At 36.3% G+C, this 19,241-nt stretch overlaps 1 protein-coding gene across 3 annotated transcripts in view; it reads right to left on the reverse strand.

Annotated features, from left to right (window-relative positions):
• Positions 1 to 19,241, reverse strand: part of RABGAP1L (RAB GTPase activating protein 1 like) — a 754,336-nt gene that overhangs the window by 644,205 nt on the left and 90,890 nt on the right. For all 3 annotated transcript variants that reach the window (XM_028122981.2, XM_028122980.2, XM_088017005.1), the window contains 2 exons: positions 16,606 to 16,763; positions 15,301 to 15,411 (listed from right to left, as the gene is read on the reverse strand). In XM_028122981.2, the coding sequence (XP_027978782.1) occupies positions 15,301 to 15,411; positions 16,606 to 16,763 (269 nt within the window). The remainder of the gene's footprint in view (positions 1 to 15,300; positions 15,412 to 16,605; positions 16,764 to 19,241) is intronic.

The following is a 19,241-nucleotide window of genomic DNA, read 5'->3' on the forward strand; positions in this document are numbered from 1 at the left end:
GCTTGAGATTCTCTCTCTCCGTCTCCCTTTGCCCCTCCCCCTGCTCACACTCTCACACGCACACTCTTTCTCACTCTCAAATAAATTATTTTTTTATATATTTAAAATAGATGCTTAGGACTGTTTTATATTTGCTACCAGTGCAGAGAATTTAATCTACAAAGAGGTTATAAAAGAAGAGGTGATATTTTTAGGTCTTTTTTTTTTTTTTTTTTAATTATCAACCAATAAACTTCAAGAACATACAACAACCTCCAAGCATACCATCCTGGGGCAATGATGTTCCCATTAACTCCCACATTATAATGGATCAAAATTTGAAGTGCAGAACCATATTCAAATATGAATACTTTCACTAAATCTTTTCAAATACAAAAGGAGAACTTAGATAAAAATAGAATATTAAAAATGATTAGAACAATCAAACTAATAAACTTCAAAATCTAACACTTGGCTTAATTACTGCTAAAAACATTTAGTAAATCAGTTATTTTGCTTTACTATTCAACAGGAACAAGAGGAATAATACAGGAAATTTAGATAATGATACATTATTTGGGCTTTTGCATATACCAGATATATGCATCAAAATCATTAAAAGAATTGCTGCAAGAGCCAGTCAATCCAAGTCTGTGAGTTCATGTTCCATTCCTGCTTCTGTTGAGATCTTTCTGCTGCAAGCTTCTGGTGTCAGGTGGTGTGTGGTCCATGACAGACCTCTCTTGGCAGACACAAAAGGTTGGGTTCACCTACAGTTCCATGCAATTCAGGCCTGGGTGCCCAACCCTCCCGAAAGGATGATCTCTCTCTTCCTGTTACCCACCTGCACTTTCCCATCCCCAGGCCTAGAAGATACTATGTTATGCTCTGAACGTGCTAAGAGAAATAAGAAGATGATGAGGAGATTAATTGCAATGGGGATGGAGAAGTGACCTGATCTGAACACACCAACATCATTCCCTTTTGATGGGCCGTATCTCAATAAAGAATAAATGGTGGCGAGCCCACAGCTACACTGATTTGCATCCCAGTGACTGCTGTGCTCTGTCCTATCCATCCTCAGTGGTGCCTGATGCCTTGAGTACAGATGTGAATGTCTGGATTATGAACTTGGGTTTGCCATGAAGTGACTGCTACTGCTGCCTTTAAATACTTATACAGTATATAGTTTTGTTTTAATTAATAGATTTTTTTTAAAGTAGTTTTAGGCTTTCAGAAAAACTGAGCACAAAGTATAGGGTTCTGAAATACTGCCCCAACCCCTTCCTCTACTATCAACATCCTGCACCACAGTGATACACTTGTTGAACCTACACTGACTTATCATTATCACCCAAAGCCCACACTAGACAACAGCGTTCACTTTTCGAGTTGTGCAGTATATGGGTTTTGACAAGTACATAATGACCACCTACATGCACCATTACAGTGTCATCAAAACAGCTTCTCTATGCTAAAATTTTCATGTTCCATCTATTCAACACTCTCTTTCCTCCAACCCCTGACCACTTATCTTTTTACAGTCTCCAAAGCTTTGCCTCTTCTAGAATGTCATACATCTGGAATCAGAGTAGCCTTTTCAGATTGACTTCTTTCATAACAGCATGCATTTAAGGTTCCTCCTTTCCATGGCTTGATAGCCCACTTCTTTTTAGTGATTATTCCATTCCCTGCATGTACCTTAGTTTGTTTAGTCATTTACATATTAAAAATCATCTTGGCTGCTTCCAACTTGGGGCAATTATGAATAAAGCTTCTATAAACAAACAAACAAGCAAACAAATGCCAAATGAAGATCTGAAGTTGTGGATATATATGTAAAAATTTGGAATTCAGAAGAGACCTCAGGTTTGAGATTAAAAATTTGGAAGTCATTCATCTATAGATATATTTAAAGTCCTATATCTAAAACGACTGGATGAGGTAACTAAGGGGTGAGTATGGCAGAGGAAAGACTGCTAAACTAATATCATCAAGAAGGAAAAACCTAATAAAATCTACTATATAAGTAGAAAGTTGGCCAAGAGCATGGACATTTCCTCCAGAGTAATAAGAGAAAAGGCAAAATATGTGGTACAGATGAGATAAATTGGTAGACAAGGTCATGGTAATATCTAAAATTGTTTCTATTATCTTAAATAAGAGATTATTCATTGAGAGTAAACGTGGTAGAAGACATGGTGGACATTTAAAGAGAAGGTGTGAAACAGCCTAGGAAAGGGATGAAATAACTTGTCTAGCAAAATGAAATAGGGATGCTAGCAACACAAAGGTACACCTGAGGTTATGGTCATGAACCTCAAGGGAAGCCAATCAGCATGGCTGTATGTCTGTTATTTACCCAGCTGCATTCAGTTATAATAGATATTGGTGCAAAGGAGCAGAAAGCTGGAATTAACTAGAGCTGAGAATATTCCAGGCGAGTGGAAAAATGGAAAAGAGAATAAGGGAGTTGTGGGAGTATAATTTATAAAGATAGATAATGGAATCTAAATTGGAACAGAGATAAGTAAAAAAGCAAAAACATGAAGTGAGTGAGGGACAATAAATCATGATGGGACTATAGACTATTAGTCTCAGTGAGATCAAAGAATTAATGGAATTGAGAAAATGAGAATGAATTAGAGAGATAAAAGGTAGTGATCAGACAGTGGGATACCTGATACTGAGATTATTAAGGCAGTGCAATCAATGGTAATGACAAATTCCAGAGTATTACAGTGGAAGTAGGTGGTTGAGGGAGGGAGAAAAGATCTTATCTGTAGATAAGAAGAGGTCAAGAAACTAAGAAGCTAGGTTATCAGAAAAATCATCTACATAGATATTGAAACTGCCATAAATTAGGATAAGCCTAATAATTAGAGAATGACAGTGAGCCAGGAGCTAAAATCTTCAAAGAATGATGGGAATCCCAAGGATGTGTAGGTTACTGCAACAAGAGAGGATGGCAGATGGGAAAGTCTGAAAGCATCAACTTCGAAGCCGTGAGTTTTCAAAGAGGGAAGAGGAAAGCAGTCTGGAAGGAACAAGGACAAGCAAGAAGGATACTCCTACTTCTCCAGGCCAAAGATACAAGGGGTGGGAGGAGAGAAAACAGCCATCACTTGGAAAGACTGTAAAGGAAACAGGAGACTCAGGTGAAAACCTAGTTTGTGTAAAGTGAAGGTAACATTCAGAAATCAGGTTGAGGATGAAAGGAACTGTGCTGTGATGCATTATGAGTTCCAGAGTGTAGAATGGAATGTTCCAGTAGCTGGGTAAAGGTGGAAGATGAGAGTCAGAAGACAGGATATCCAGGGGATCAGGATTTGAGTATTGATGGGAAACCCAGGAGTCTTGGACTTCTTACAAGGCCTGAAAGAAATAGACAAAACAAATAGATTTCGGTGAGGCTGAAGATTGAGGGTGGGAAGAAGAAGGATCTTAGCAAGAGCATGCAGAGCTCTGGAATACCCTGTTTTACTCCAGTTTGGGACAACCAAGGTACACCAGTCAAGGAAGAGGCAGTAGTACCAGAGAAATATGGGCATCCTTTTCCTTTTACTGATGGGGGCGGGGGGGCGGGGGAGTAGGAATGGGAACAAGATATATGAGTGTGGAGGAGTTTTTACTTGAAGTGCATCAAGGAAAGATAACTACTTCTGGATATCCAAAGACCCTGGGAATTAATGAGTTTGCAGAACTGTAAACCCAAAAATATATCAACTATGCATTAGCTCATAACCTCATCTCACAATGCTACTGCTCCCTAAAAGACAAAGTCCAGGACGCCTGGGTGGCTCAGTCGGTTAAGCGTCTGCCTTCGGCTCAGGTCATGATCCCAGGGTGCTGGGATCGAGTTCCGCATGGGGCTCCCTGTTTGGCAGGAAGCCTGCTTCTCCCTCTCCCTCTGCAGCTCCCCCTGCTTGTGCTCCCGCTCTCACTCTCTCTCTCTCTGTCAAATAAATAAAATCTTAAAAAAAAAAAAAAAAGACAAGGTCCAAAATAGCTGTCCTATATCCACATAAAGAGACCTTCAATTAGGCAAATGTTCATTTTCTACAATCAATAAAAGCTACATTTACATACACCCCCAAGGAAGAAAAAAGTAATTTTAAATGTGATTCCTGCATGAAAAACTAGTTACAACAAAATGCTCTTAGATTGGAGTCCCCAAGACCAGCCAGGTTCAAAGATTTGCTAGGAGGACTCACAGGACTCAGTATATAGTTGTATTCACGGCTATGATTTATTAGAATGAACAGATACAAAGCAAAATCAGCAAAAGAAAAGGTGCACAAGGTGAAGTCCAGTGTCTTCCTCCCTGTGGAGTCACTGAGGACACATTTAATTTCTCCAGCAATGAGTTGTGACATGTGTGAAAAGTTGTTTACCAGGGAAAGTCAGAGACTCAATGTCCAAGGTTTACTGGGAGCTGGTCACACAGGCATCCTTTGCCTAGGACATAACAAAATTCCAGATTCCAGAAGAAAAGCAAGTGTTCAGCATAAATCATGCTGTTTCTACAAACAGTTTAGGCACAGTGAGTCATTCATCAGTTCTGGGAATGGTGGGAACCTTCCTGAAATCCAAGTTTTCAGATGCCATTCAAGAACCAAACCTACAAGTAGACCTTTAAGGAATAGCAGTTTCAGCTCTACTCTGTTAACTCTCTTCTGCAGAGACTTAGCTTGATATTTACATTCTAAGTAAAGAGAACTTTAATATAAAACAATGCCATCTGTGTGTAAAATAATATAGATTCCTTAGGAGCTCGATTCCATTTAAAAGACTTACATCAAGTTATATAAAGCTTTGATCAGTTATCAAAAGCATAACCTTCTATAGTACAGTGGAATAATGAAGTAACTCACCAAAATATATGAACCTTAAAGAAAACATGTGAATATCAATTAGAAAAATCACATGAGAGGGGCATCTGGGTGGTTCAGTCAGTTAAGCATCTGACTCTCAATTTCAGCTCAGGTCATGATCTCAGGGTTGTGAGATCGAGACCCATGCCCTGCTCTGCACTGGACATGGAGCCTGCTTAAGATTCTCTCTCTCTTTCCCTCCACCCCTCCCCTTCCCTCTCACTCTCTCCCTCTTTAAGAAAAAAAACAAAAAAGAAAAATCATGAGAATAAGTAAACTTATTAAAACGCAGTTAAAATAGAAAAAAATCAAATTAATATTTAAAGCACAAATACAAAATTTCACATATAACTTATTTAACTTTTGTTAACGGCCGAATGTCCTACTAAATAAAAATAACATTTTATGTAGTTTTTCCTCCCTCTTCTCTTCAAGTGAACCAAAGATCTTTAAAAAAAAAAAAACTTCCACTATAAAAATGGATAAAACATTAGTATTTAAGCAATGCTTACTAGTGACATAAAATAATTATATCTATAGATACTTAATACCTCTTTGTACCTTGCCACCAAAATAAGTCATACAAAAGAGTCAAATGAAAAAGCCTTTAGGAATAGCAGGACACCCTGATTCAAATCTTCATGTTGTCTCTTAATTAGTTATATTTCTTAGCAAGGTAAAATAACATGCTTTAGCTTCCTTCCTGACACCATCACCAAAAAATTTAACTAAAAAGATAATTTACACTACAGGACTTCTTTAGTATGAAAAAAAATTGTGCATTAAACATTCAAGATGGAAATGGACATATGGCAAAAATCATTAAATGGTTCTTATCCTTGCCATTAACACTATCCCAACAGCTTAAAAAAACAAAACAAACAAAAAAAACCCACAAAAACAAAAAACTATCTAAAATAACCAGGGGCACCTAGGTGGCTCAGTCAGTTAAGTGTCTGATTCTTGATTTCAGGTCATGATCTCAGAGTCGTGAGGTTGAGCCCTGCATGGGGCTCCACACTGAGTGTAAAGCCAGCTTGAGATTCTCTCTCTCTGCTCCTCCACCTGCTTTAAAGAAAAAAAAAAAAAACTATCTAAAATAACCATTTTCTTCCCAGCCCCCCCCCCCCCCCCGGGCCCAGAAAATGTATGTGAAACTTCATCTATGGGGCTGGTTGATTTTATCAGGTATTCATTCAATTAGTCATTCGAGGTCCAATTAGGAGAGAAAACACAGTAATTTGAACAGGGTAAGTTTATTATAGAGTTATTACTCTCCTAACTATAATAGGAGAGTAACGATAAAGAGAATTCTAAAGACTACCCCAAGGCTGAAGGAGAATACACCCAGAAAGAGCACACCTAGAACGAGGATCCTCTCCCTAAAGCTGGTATTCTAACCTTACTAGAGAAAGTATGATTGCAGTACAGTGGATGGCAGAGTTTGCTGGACTGCCTAGGCAAAGCTGGACCACAAGCAAGCAGGAAACAATCCACTTAGGTGCAGGCAGCCAAGTCTGGCAGGCACGTCAACAAAGGAAATCAGAGCTCCTGGTGTCAGCTCACTGGAAGAACGGTGTGAGGCCTGAGGCCCACAGTGACTATGTCTGCAGGTCCACAGGAAGATCTTGCTGAGCCAGGACCAGGATTCTGAGTTCGAGGAGGGAGTGCGTGCACTGGCTGCACAGCTGGAGCCTACCACTGGATGTCCCAGCGTCTCACAGCAAGAGCAAGAAACAACAGCAGCACACCAGACTAGAGACCCTTCCTCCTGCAGTGTCTCTCTAGCACCCTCTACTGGCTCAATTTAATATTGTGCTTGCTGCAAAAAAGAACTACAGAAAGCTCCACTAACATTAAAAAAAGGTAGATTTGGAACCAAGAGGCAATACATTGATAATTGGCATAGGATATAGTTAAAATACCCTACCTCTCCTATTTAGAACCCTAAATTTCGGGGCATCTTGGTGGCTCAGTCGGTTGGGCGTCTGCCTTCGGCTCAGGTCATGATCTCAGGGTCCTGGGATAGAGTCCCACATCAGGCTCCCAGCTCAGCAGGGGGTCTGCTTCTCCCTCTGCCCTGTGTGCACTCTCTCTCTCTCTCTCTCTCAAATAAATGAATAGAATCTTGGGAAACAAAAACTAAATTTCTTAAACCAATAAATTATTTTCTAATGTAAGTTGAGAAGGTGGTTTATCCACTACGTAAAAATACAGATGCTCCTCAAGAAATTAAAAATTGATCTACCATATGTTCTGAAAATTCCATTACTGGGTATACAGCCATGGAAATAAAAATAGGGTATCATAGAGATACATGCACTCCCATGTTTATTGCAGCATTATTCACAATAGCCAAGATATGAAAACAACCTAAATGCTCGTCGGTGGATGACTGGATAAAGATGTGGTATGTGGGTACAATGGAATATTATTCAGCCATGAGAAAAAAAGAAATCCTGCCATTTGTGACAACAGGAATGGACTTGAGGACACTGTGTTAAGTGATATAAATGAAGCCAAGAAAGACAAATACTGTACGATCTCACTTATATGTGGAATCTGAAAGGCCCAAACTCATGAAAGCAGGGAGTAAAATGATGGTTACCAGGGGATGGAGAAGGGGAATAGGAAAGATGCTGTTTAAGGACACAAACTTGCAACTAGTAGTAAATAAGTCCTAGAGATCTAATGTACAACACAGTGAGTATAAACAAAAATATTGTATCATAAAACTTGCTAAGAGATGAGATCTTATGAAAAAAATAATAATTATGTGATGTGATAGAGTGCTAACTATTGCTACAAGGGTAATCATATCACAATATATAAATACATCAAACTGACGTATTGTATGCCCTACATCTACATCATGTTGTGTGTCAAATATATTTCAATTAAAAAAAAAAACTACTTCCACATTTGAACAACCTGGAACTCTCCTCAGCTAGGACCTGATAGTCTCTCTGTTCATGACTGCCTTGATTAGTCACCTTAAGTTAAATAAAGCTAAGTAAAAATCTCTTACCACTGGAAAAATAATTTAGAAATTATTACATTATAGAAGTATAGTATGATTTACAAAAGGATTCAAAAAGAGCTCCCTCTAATAGAGGTCTATAGATTGTACCAATGTGAATTTTCTAGTTTGTATACTGTACTATAATTATGTATAATGTTACCATTGGGGAAGCTGGGGAGAGTGTCTATGCAGCCTCTCTGTACTATAACTGTAACTTCCTGTGAATCCCTAATTGTCTCAAATTTAAAAATTCATTTAAAGATGCGCTCTAAGACATCTAGAATAGATCAACTTATAAAAACATGTTACAGAAAACAATATATTTTCATTACCAATATTTTTTAAAAGTATTTCTTAAAACATGATGCTGAAAAAGTAATAGCATTATCTACATACTTCTATAGTGCCACTCTCCTCTATCAGGTGCCAACAATGGAAGATATTGAAAATTCTGTTCAGTCCAAAGACTGTGAGATAGAAGCTTCCAATTATTCACCTGATAATGCCAATAGTTCTTTACAAATTGTCACTTGAAATTAGTATCAGAGAACAATGAAAGGTTTTTTTGTATACCCTGGTTTCCTGAGGAAAAAGAAAGTTATCTTTCTACTGCCTTAAAAGAAAACTCAAAGATAGATAGATAGATAGATAGAAAGAAAGAAAGAAAGAAAGAAAGAAAGAAAGAAAGAAAGAAAGAAAGAAAAGAAGAAAGAAAGAAAAAGAAAAAAAAAGAAGGAAGGAAGAGAGAGAGAGAGAGGATGAAAGAAAAAGAAAGGAAGAAAGAAAACAAACGAGGAGCAGCTGGGTGGCTTAGTCAGTTGGGCATCTGGTTCTTGATTTCAGCTCAGGTCAGGTCATGATCCCAGGGTCATGAGATCCAGCCCCTCATTGGGCTCCAAGCTGGGTGTGGGGGTCTGCTTGGGATTCTCTCTCCCCCTCTCCCACCCCATTCAAGCTCACTTATGCTCTCACTCTCTCAAAAACTAAAATAAAACAAAACGAAATAAAATATTATGGAGACTTTGGGTCACCCCACTAATTTTTTCTCACTTCAGGATGGAGAAGAATGATGTCCCTTAAGAAAAATTATTAGTACATCTAAAGTTCTTGATTTCATAGATACACTAATTTCCATAAAAGAATAAAAGATGCAAATCAAACTAACATCTATGCAACCTAAAGTCAGTGAATTGAGCTTCTTTCTAAATAAAATAATAACTTGCTAGAGTGAGGTAAAAATAAATGCTAGGTAAATCCAGCAAAAGACCTTCAGAATGGTCACACATCAAATTAGATCAGCCAAAAATAATAAACAGAAGTTCTACCATTCCCCTACTCTAGTGATATCAAACCATATTAGAAAATTGTTCTGGGAGAAAAGAGCCCCAGGTGGTTTTTATTTTCAGTACTCCTTAGCTTGGAAATCTTTTCCTCAAGAAAATAACACAAGGAAAGGTACCTGTCAATCACTATTGCTAGCAAGTATGGCACCTAACACTTCAATCTCTCATTATATGGTTTTTGCTGTAAGCCAGCAAGCACAAATTGAGAAGTGAAGCTGAATATACTACCAAAATAAGCACATCTCTGAATCATTCCACAAATGATCATTTACCTTCCGTAATGACATGTTATGTATTTTTTTTAAGTATATGTAATGGTTGTATTCCCCAAAATTAGGATCAAAGTGATTCATGGAAATCCTTTCTTTCTCACAGTGTGGCCCATGTTACTCAGTACAAACAGAGTTATACGCTTATGACAAATCTAATAATTGTACTCTGCTTGCTCTACCAATATTTCATTTTGATTCACAGAGCAAGCATCAGGGCAGATCCCTGGGAACAGAGTGATTTGACAGACATCAACACGGAAGCCAAAAATCTCTTCCCAACTAACCTTCCACAAGGCCTGAAATTACCATCATCAAAACACCACTTCTTGTCAGGGAATTTTACAGAGGCCCACTTGCTAAGTATATATTGTACTATTGTCCTGAATCATTTTATTACAAAATACTAGTCACAAAATTAATACAGCAAAAACTGAAAAACTTCTCCCTCACTTCTCAAGTGTGAAGCCTAATCAACAATCTATCTAAAGCATTGAAGTGGGTGTGATGTAACAGTGCTAGTAATAGTGTATTTTAAACATTACATAAAGCTTTAAAAATCCGTATCAATTCCGTAGTTTGCAAGAAATTTTTTTGCAATATTTCTAAATGTGATGATACCAAAAACCACAGAAATGTCAGCTGGTCAGGCACAGAGATGATTGCCATTTCTGCTCTGGAAACACCAGAAGAACTTGACCTGACCAAATCCTCACACTTTCACATTTTAACTGGGGGCTCACAATAATTAGGTTTAGGTCTTGCTCTTCTCACACATCTCAGATGACAATCATCTTGCTTCCTCCTTTCAGCTGTTATTGTTGGTCTTCTCTTCTACAAATCAGTCAGCTTTTTTCCCAGGACATGGTGCCCCTGAGTTCGAAGTCTCTGAGCTGTCATCTGGATACCCCACCATCTATATTCTCACTTTAAAATTCTGCTTGAAATACGACAAAACCAATTCATTTATTTCCTAACTGGCTTAATTTTAAACTTAGCGGACAATCAGGATTTAGTCGGATACAGTCTTAAAGAGTACACACTCAGGAACCAGACGGCTTTGGTTTAAAACCTGGCTCTACCAGTTTCTGGCCAAGTGACCCAGGTTACATAAGCTCCTTAACCTATTTCATGATCTGCAAAAATGGGGTAAAAATTGTAAAGCCTTCCTCACATGTTGTTATGACAATTGTAGCATGACCATCACAGTAAGTGTTCAATAAATGTTGGCTGTTACTATTTTCTCTCTTCTGTCCAGTTCCTAAATAAAGCTCAATGTAAAATCTAACATGGATCACTGACAAAAAAGAAAAAGACTATTAGAAATTTTCAAGATATGAAGGCAGTCTTCACATGTTCTCTAAACAAGGTAGGAGTTTATCAGGTGCAGTGTTCTTTTACTATTACAATGAGTTTGGTCAATACCAAACCCAAATATAAAATTTTTATATACTTTTTTATTCATTTTTCAACAAGTTTTTAAAGAGGCAGTAGAGAGTAAGAACATGTATTCTGATACCAGATGGACTCAGTTCAAATATTAATTGTATGACCTGGGCAAGTTACTGAACCTCTCTGTGCCTAGTTTCTTCAAGTGTTTCTTCAAGTGTACAATGAAGACGGTAGTACCTACACCTCTAGAACAGTGTCCAGCACAGAAGTGCTAAGTAAGTATTAAGTAGCTAACTACAAAGTTCTGTGCTGCTAGCATTGTGCTAGATACTGGAGACTCTGAGATAGGTATTTGCCTTCAAAGAAGTCAAAACAGAAAATCTCAGTATGATTTGTTAAATATCTATATACGAAGGAGGCTTGAACCCCTGAATACACAGAGAAATGGATTCTTTTAAAATAAAAATATTTTTTGAAAAAAGCCTAAACATTGAAAATTAGCATTGATGGGTACACTGAGGTTCAATATGTTATTTTCTACTTTTTCATATGTTGGAAATTTTACGTAATGAAAAGTTGTTTTTGAAAATAAGTCATTTTCTCTTTCCAACAAGATAAGCCAAAATTATGTAATTTGGGGTTTTTTTCACACCGATGTCTTTGCCAGCAGCAATGTTCAAGATGCAGAGGTGTTAAGAATTCTCTTGACAAGACTGCCACCTAGTGGATTACCTTAAATTTCACCATTTACATTTTACAATTTTAAACACCTTAAATACCACGTATAAGCTAATAAAAGGCAAGTTTCTTTTTTCAAAAAAGACAAATCCGAGTATTTACAAAATTTCCCATATCACAGGAAATTCTGTCTGTTATGCTGAATGAAGTACTGTTTGTGGAAGAACCCTTAGCCTGAAGCAATCTGTCAAGTTTAGTTTGGATATTTATAGAGGTTATCAGAAAAAAACATGTTAAAATCGCTTCTCGGCCTTTTGGCTAAGATCAAGTGTAGAAAAAAACATGTTAAAAAAAAAGTGGGCAAAGAAACTTAGCATGGGTTTAGTAATTACTGCTGGATATATGAACACAGAGTTGTTAGTAACTACATCAACATTAATTATATTAAAATAAAAGCAATACAATAAGTGGTTATATATAGAATGAATTTTTTTAAAATAATCCTAATGCTATACAAATAGGCACCTGTGGCTTAGGTAAAATTGCTAACGATAGCAATATACACTGGTCAAAAAAGTGCTTTATCTCAGATACTTAAGCAGAAGTTGAGATAATGAGCTCTGGGAACATGCCTTAAAATTATTCAGAAAGTAGCATGAAAAAGATTATTGAGTCTGAATGAGGTTGGCTTTTGAATATGAGAGTGTGCAAAAAGCCCCATTTCTAAGTTATTATTTTGTGTAATATATTTAGAATGCATGTGTAAATGTTCAAGCTAATGAAGAAAACATTATAAGTAGGCATTCAACTATTTTACCCATATTCATCAAGGTTTCAGGTTGACCAAAGTGGGAGCTTCTCATTAGGAAAAGGAAGGATTGCCTCGTATACAAGCATAGCATAAGCCTCTATAACAGAGACATAATATACCACTAATCATAAAACTCCAAAATTTTTCAATCATTATTAAGAGTTAAATTACTCAACACCTAATACTTCTTTGCTTTTGTTACAACGGACGTATTTAATGGAAAACTGCCTTTTGTTATGCCAGAAAGGAAGTTCTGGGGGCATATCTTATGGATATAGGATGTGAAGGGACTCCCAGTGGCAAATTCTGGACAATTTGGACACCAAATAATTAAGTTCTGTAGTGAATTATAAAGTACTGTAGTGGGGAGGAAAGAAATTCAGGAGTCTATATCAATAACAAATAGGTAAGTGGAAAAGAAGGGAGATCTTTGGCTTACATCAGAATGCCAAGGGCTGACTGCCAAATCTAAAGAAAGTACAGGAGAGGGAAAAATGTAATTTTGCATTCCTCACAGTAAAGATTGGATCAGACAAGAATAAGAATCATGAATGAATGCTAACTCAAGAAGAAAATTTTGATGAGAAGCAGGATATTTTCATGTATCTCCCCCACAGACTGCTTACTGGTTGCAAGGGAGGAAAAAAAAAAAAAAAGGAATTACAGGGAGAAATCAGACATTTTGACAATCAAATTTTGGCAATCAAAATGAACATCACCAGTGAGGGACAGATGGTTATCAGGCACCTCCAAATGTGATGCACTGTGAAGGAAACATCACCTATGCAGCAATAAATAACCTGGATCTGATCACACACTAGCATTAGATAAACCCCAAATTAGCAACGCTACATTAAAAAGAGGGAAAATGGGTGGATTCTTCAAAAACATCCATGTCATAAGAGACAGAGAAAGGCTGTAGCAGTGTTTCCAGATTAAAGAAAGCCAAAAACCTATGGCAACTAAATGCAATATCCGACCCTAGTTTGAACCCTGAACTGGAGAAGGAAAGGATGCTACTGGGTTAACTGACAAAATTGGAGACAAATCACAGGTTAGACAAAAAGTATTGTATGCTTGCTAAATTTACAGAAGTTGCTACATATAATGTGCATATAATAAGAGATATCCCTATCCTTATTTTTAGGAAATACGTATTTCCTAAGAAAGTATATAGGAATAAAAGGCCATGATGTATGTAACTTAAATCATTCAGAAAAATGATTTTGTGGGTGTGTCTATGCAGGTAGGTAAGTAAGTAGGTAGTGAAAGACTGAGAGCTAGAAAAGAGACTGAGAAAGTGGGTGCAAAGCAAGTGGGGTAAAATGTTCCCAACAGGTTATTTGGAATAGAGTACACAGGTATTCTCTGTACCATTTTTTTTTTTTTTACCTCGTCTCTAAGTGTGAAAATTGCCTACTTCCAAATAAAAACATTCAAACATCGCTATACCTACTGCTAACAACAACAAAAATTCTCATCATCATTCTTTTAGGACTAAAATATTCAAAATCAACAATACCTTTAATCTTAAGCTATTTTTCATGAATTTTAGAACTCACAATTATTTTTTATACCACTAAGAAAGGAAAAAAGATAACGACTATAAGACAGAATCATATAGCAGCATTTTTTCCTGTTATCTGGATACGAGTAGTAAAACCCAAGGGTGGGAACAAAGCAAATTCCTGACATTCTAAAGAACATTCTAGAGAGATATTTGGAGGCCAGTCACCCTCTCCTAGACATAAAAGAGACAGAGGTGGCCATAATGCCATCAGCCAGCACCTCAACTGGCCCCCACCCTCATCCTAGTCTATAGAATTGGGGTCATAGTCTTACAGCAGTCGGGATGAAGAGGCTTTTCTTTCTCTTGTGACCATCACCTTTGCTCCCACTTCTTAAAGCTAAGTGAAAAGGCATTTGTTTTTATTTCTGGCTTTTTGCCACTATAAAAAGGGCTGTAATAAACATCCTTAAAATTATGTCCTTACACAGTAGTACTTTTATTTTCAATAGGACAGAGTTCCTAGAATGGGACTGATGCATCCAATTATAGGTGGGTTTGTTTTAATTTTATAGATGTTGCCAGATTGTTTTTTCAAAAAGGATGCACACACACTTTACCATTTTCCCATAGCCCCACCAGCTCTATGTGTTATTTCTGTCAATCTGTTATCTGTCTTACTGCTACCTTAAATACATTTCCCTGTATTTGAATAGGGACATCTTTACATATATATATATGTTTGTTGGCCATGTAAACAGCTTTCCTGTAATTTATTGATTCATACTCGTTTTCCCTTTTTTTCTGTGAACTGTTAAGAAATTCATGTATATTATAGATATTAACCTTTCATCTGTCCTTTACAGTACAAATACTTTTCCCAGAAATATCACTTGTTATTCTTTGTTTATAGTATCTTTTGTCCTACAAGATTTTTTTATATGATCAAATATTAGCATAAATACATAAATGCATACACGTGTGTGTATATATATATATGTGTGTGTGTGTGTGCTTATATACATAAAAGATACATATCTATCTTTTTTTAAGCCCCTGAGATCCCGGTAACTAAATGTACTTTTTAATTATCAAAGATGATTGAGAATTTAAGGTATTTGTCCTACACATAAATAAGGTCGGCAGGAAAAAGGGATGTAACTAAACAGGGTTGAAGCAGTTATTACTGGGGGGGAATTCATGTTTATTTCATCCATCAATTTAGACTTTCAATGAACCAGTTACATCTAACTTATTTAAGTGGATAGAGCATTGTGACTCTCATTCTCATTTTTAAATGGAGAACCTGAAGTATGGTGAAAAGCCACAGCGAGTAATACAGCTGAGATTCAGTAGTATGTCTCTTGAAACACAACAGCAATGTCAATACAAGTTTTTGGTAGCATTTAGTAACAAGCTGCTTACCTTTCAATAGCTAATTCTTTGTTAGAAAGTTGCTGCACTGTAATCACAATCTTCTTCTCTATTCCTTGTTTTAATTTGAAATAAAATTTGTCTCTATCCTTAGGCACAGGACTGAAATATGCAAAAAGAACAGAAATTATCAGTACAATAACACAATAAAATAATCTACTCCAAGGTTAGAATCTATTCTGAGGTTCAAATGAGACAACACCCTTATTCTTAAGGTGCTCTAAACTCTCATCTTGTCAGAGCAGCTAACTACAAATTTTATAGCCAGAAAAACAAAGTCACTAATTAATTTTTAAATTGGATTTATAAGGGCCTTATACTTTATCTCTAACAAAGGTTAAAACCAAGATTCTTTAAATGACATCACTTCAATTTTAGATTTTAAATTTAACAAATTTAGGAATGTAGATTTAATTATTTTTTAAGACTCACTATTCTGGTTTAGCTGGTTGTGTGGTTTTAAGAGCCTTTAACACACTAAAGCCCAAGGCAGAACAAAATGAGAAGAGTTTGCTTTTAAACATCTGCAATTTGAGATAACTGTAACATACTCAAGTAAATATAAAGATGGACAAAGAGATATGGATCAGGGACAACTTCAATTTAGCCTAGGCCAGACTGACTATTCTTAAGAATTAAGATAATAAATGTCTAAAATACAGGTTGTTTTATCTGAAAAGAATACCTTGAACAACTTATCTAAGACTCAATGTCTCTATCTATTTAAAAACAGACAAAATAACTACCTAATGATTATTGTTAGAATGAAAGGCACATAGATGATCACTAAAGAGCATAATGGTGCCCTATAATCTACTTGTATAATCTTCTAAATATACAAGAGAAGAAAATGGTTAAAGATCAAACCACCCAACACACTACTGATACCACTGAAAATGATTTTGATTAAGAACATTTTAATGGAAAAATTCTTACATAATAAAAAGAAAAAAATTATGTATATACAAGTATATAAAAATATGCCTTAGAAATAAACAAAGGGAATAAATCAAATATTAAAAGTGGTTGTGACTGACAAAACTATACCTTTTTATTCTGCTTTTATTATTTTACATTTTTCTATAATAAATATCATTATTCTTAAATACTGAGAAAATCATTTATATAAAATATCTGAAAGCATGAGAATAATGAAACATATTCATTCACCTGCCAAATATTTCTTTATCATGTTAAAGCTTTATACCAACATTGTATAGCTTCTGGAAGCTTTATATTAGCCAATACTATATTTTAGGCACAATACCAATTTTTATTCTTCCCAAACAACCTCACCTAAAGTTTCCTTTTCCATCATCTTCTTTTACCTCCAAGGAGACACTGAAGGTAAACACGTCACTGTCAGGAGTAGGAATAACTGAGTCTTTAACATCAGACACTTGTCTGGAAGAACGTTTGAATGCTGTGCAGAAACTATATAAAATTCTGCTTACCTAAAAGAATAAAAATGGAAATACCATTAGGCAAAGGTTTTAACTGCATTTTGATACCCCCCCTCCTAATTCTTGAATCTATAACTTTCCATGGTCACAATTTACTTTAGCAGACATAATCTAAGCATACATTTATATAAACTTATATCTATGTATTTATATATTTATGTTTATATATATTATACATAATATACATTTTATATACAGTTTGCTTCTTTCAACTCTAATATTTAAACATGGTAATAAAGAGGTTTAATTGAAGTTCACTAAAGGAGGTGTATTTATTTATAGATGTTACTAGGTCTCAGAATATACCATATTGCCATAAATGAATCCTAATTGTCAGAATGGTGCTGGCTTCTAACTCTTCCCAATGAACACACAAAACAAGGTGTTAGCCTAGGTTCTCAGTTTCTCTTTTCACTTCCCTCAGCTTCAGAGAGCTAGATAGTGAGGCACAGAATAAAGTAAATACTGGTTGTAGCAATAAGCTGACATGGTAACGTGATTTAAAGAGATTCAACTGCTGTTACTCAATGTTGCTGTGGTGGGGATTCAGCAGGATTCCCAGCTGAAATGATCTATTTATTAGTGCTAAGCCAACCTGGTGACTACCAGAATAATATATATGTCGATGGCTTATACTCTTTCCCTAAAGCGAAAAAGGACTCTAGATTCCCCACTCTTTTAGAAGTTATTCTCTTCCTTGGCTCCAAATGAAGCATCACATCATCTCAAAATTGTAAGCTTGAAGCACAAAAGAACTTCCAAATTTCTCAGGCCATCCATGGGTTGAACAATGAAACCAAGGTGAAGTAAGAGTTTAACAAAGGTCATACATATTCTCACACTGGGAGATACAAGAGACTCCTCTAAATATGAACAAATCCTTCCCTTTAGATAAAGTGAATTCAAATTATTCGCTGAATTATGTGTTTCAGACTATAATATTTTGTCATTTGCTTGAAATGTCCACTTACAACAACAGAATTTCTTAAAGCATGGGGTCTTTCATTTTTCTGTTTTTGTGATGTTTATATATTCTGCCTTTTCTCATATACAGTCTATCACATTCAAAAATAAGTGGTCCTCAAGCTTCCCATAGCCACACTTACATCTATTAATCAATGATTACCCTAAACTGCCTTTCCATTGCCAAATTAAGTTTAACTGACTTACACACTTTTAACTGTGTAAGAACGCTGCCTGCCAGCCTGAAGTTCACATCTAGCAGAACCATATTTGTACCACAGTGCTTATAAAATTTTTTAAAATATTTTAATGTGGGGCGCCTGGGTGGCTCAGTCGTTAAGCATCTGCCTTCGGCTCAGGTCATGATCCCGGGGTCCTGGGATCGAGCCCTCCATCAGGCTCCCTGCTCCATGGGAAGCCTGCTTCTCCCTCTCCCACTCCCCCTGCTTGTGTTCCCTTTCTCGCTGTGTCTGTCAAATAAATAAAATCTTTAAAAAAATATATTTTAATGTTACCCAATTATAATTTTATGTAAATGAGTAAAAACAACAAAAGCAACAAAGGACTGATATAATCCTCAGGCCTCAAATCTTACACAATTAAGATGATGAATTCACACATTCATTTAATAAATATTTTTTGAGTGCCCTCTGTATACTTAGTATTATTCTAGGTGCTAGGGATGTAAGCAGTGAACATGGTGCTTACATTCCTGCACATGTAAGTTTAATGTGCTTCGGGTAAGTAAGAAGGAATCATTAGGTAAGCCAAAAGCAGAAATACTTAGCCTCAAATGGATACTTATTTGATTTAGCTCAAAAATTTAAGTGTTAGAGAAGAAAACAGAAGCAAAGAACACACTAGAAATAAGTCACTGAAGAGTATGACTCAAGGTAAAGTATAAATAGGAAACTTAAACTACTTTTAGTTGAGCACTCCCCACCTCCTAACATCAAATAAAATGTGAAGTCTATTGTTTACTTTTTACACATTGAACTTGAGCATATTTTTAAGAAAACATTATATGTGAATATAGAGGAATACCTGTAGATAAGTACTGATACATTAGTAGAGTCAAACCCCAGCCATATTTATTCTTTCTTCTCCTCTCCCATATGTTCTTCTAACTATTTCATTTTCTTTAAGTGAGAGCTAGCAGCAAGCCTGCCACATCAGGCCACGCCAAAAAAGTCAAGGAGTTTGACAAATTTTAAAGTAGACAGCAAGGCTCAGCAATTTCTCTTTAAAAAGGTTTCTAAGTATATGGGGCTGAGCCAGAGTAGTTGAGAATGATGAGGGCGGGGGGGGGGGTAGGAATCAGAATACACTTTTCTCTTTTTGGAGGCAGGATGCAACAGTACATTAACAGCAATCAAACTGCATTTAATCCTCACCGTGTCTTACAGCTGCTACTCCCAACAACAAGGATAAAATCATTTGTGAATTTCTAGAATCTGTGAATAGCTGGAATGGTGACCCAAGGATTGGTAAGGTAGGGTATCTTCA

Source organism: Eumetopias jubatus, unplaced genomic scaffold (genome assembly GCF_037043125.1).
Source record: "Eumetopias jubatus isolate StellerSeaLion01/CBP00866 unplaced genomic scaffold, mEumJub1_p1.0 scaffold_12, whole genome shotgun sequence".
NCBI classification, from domain to species: domain Eukaryota; kingdom Metazoa; phylum Chordata; class Mammalia; order Carnivora; family Otariidae; genus Eumetopias; species Eumetopias jubatus.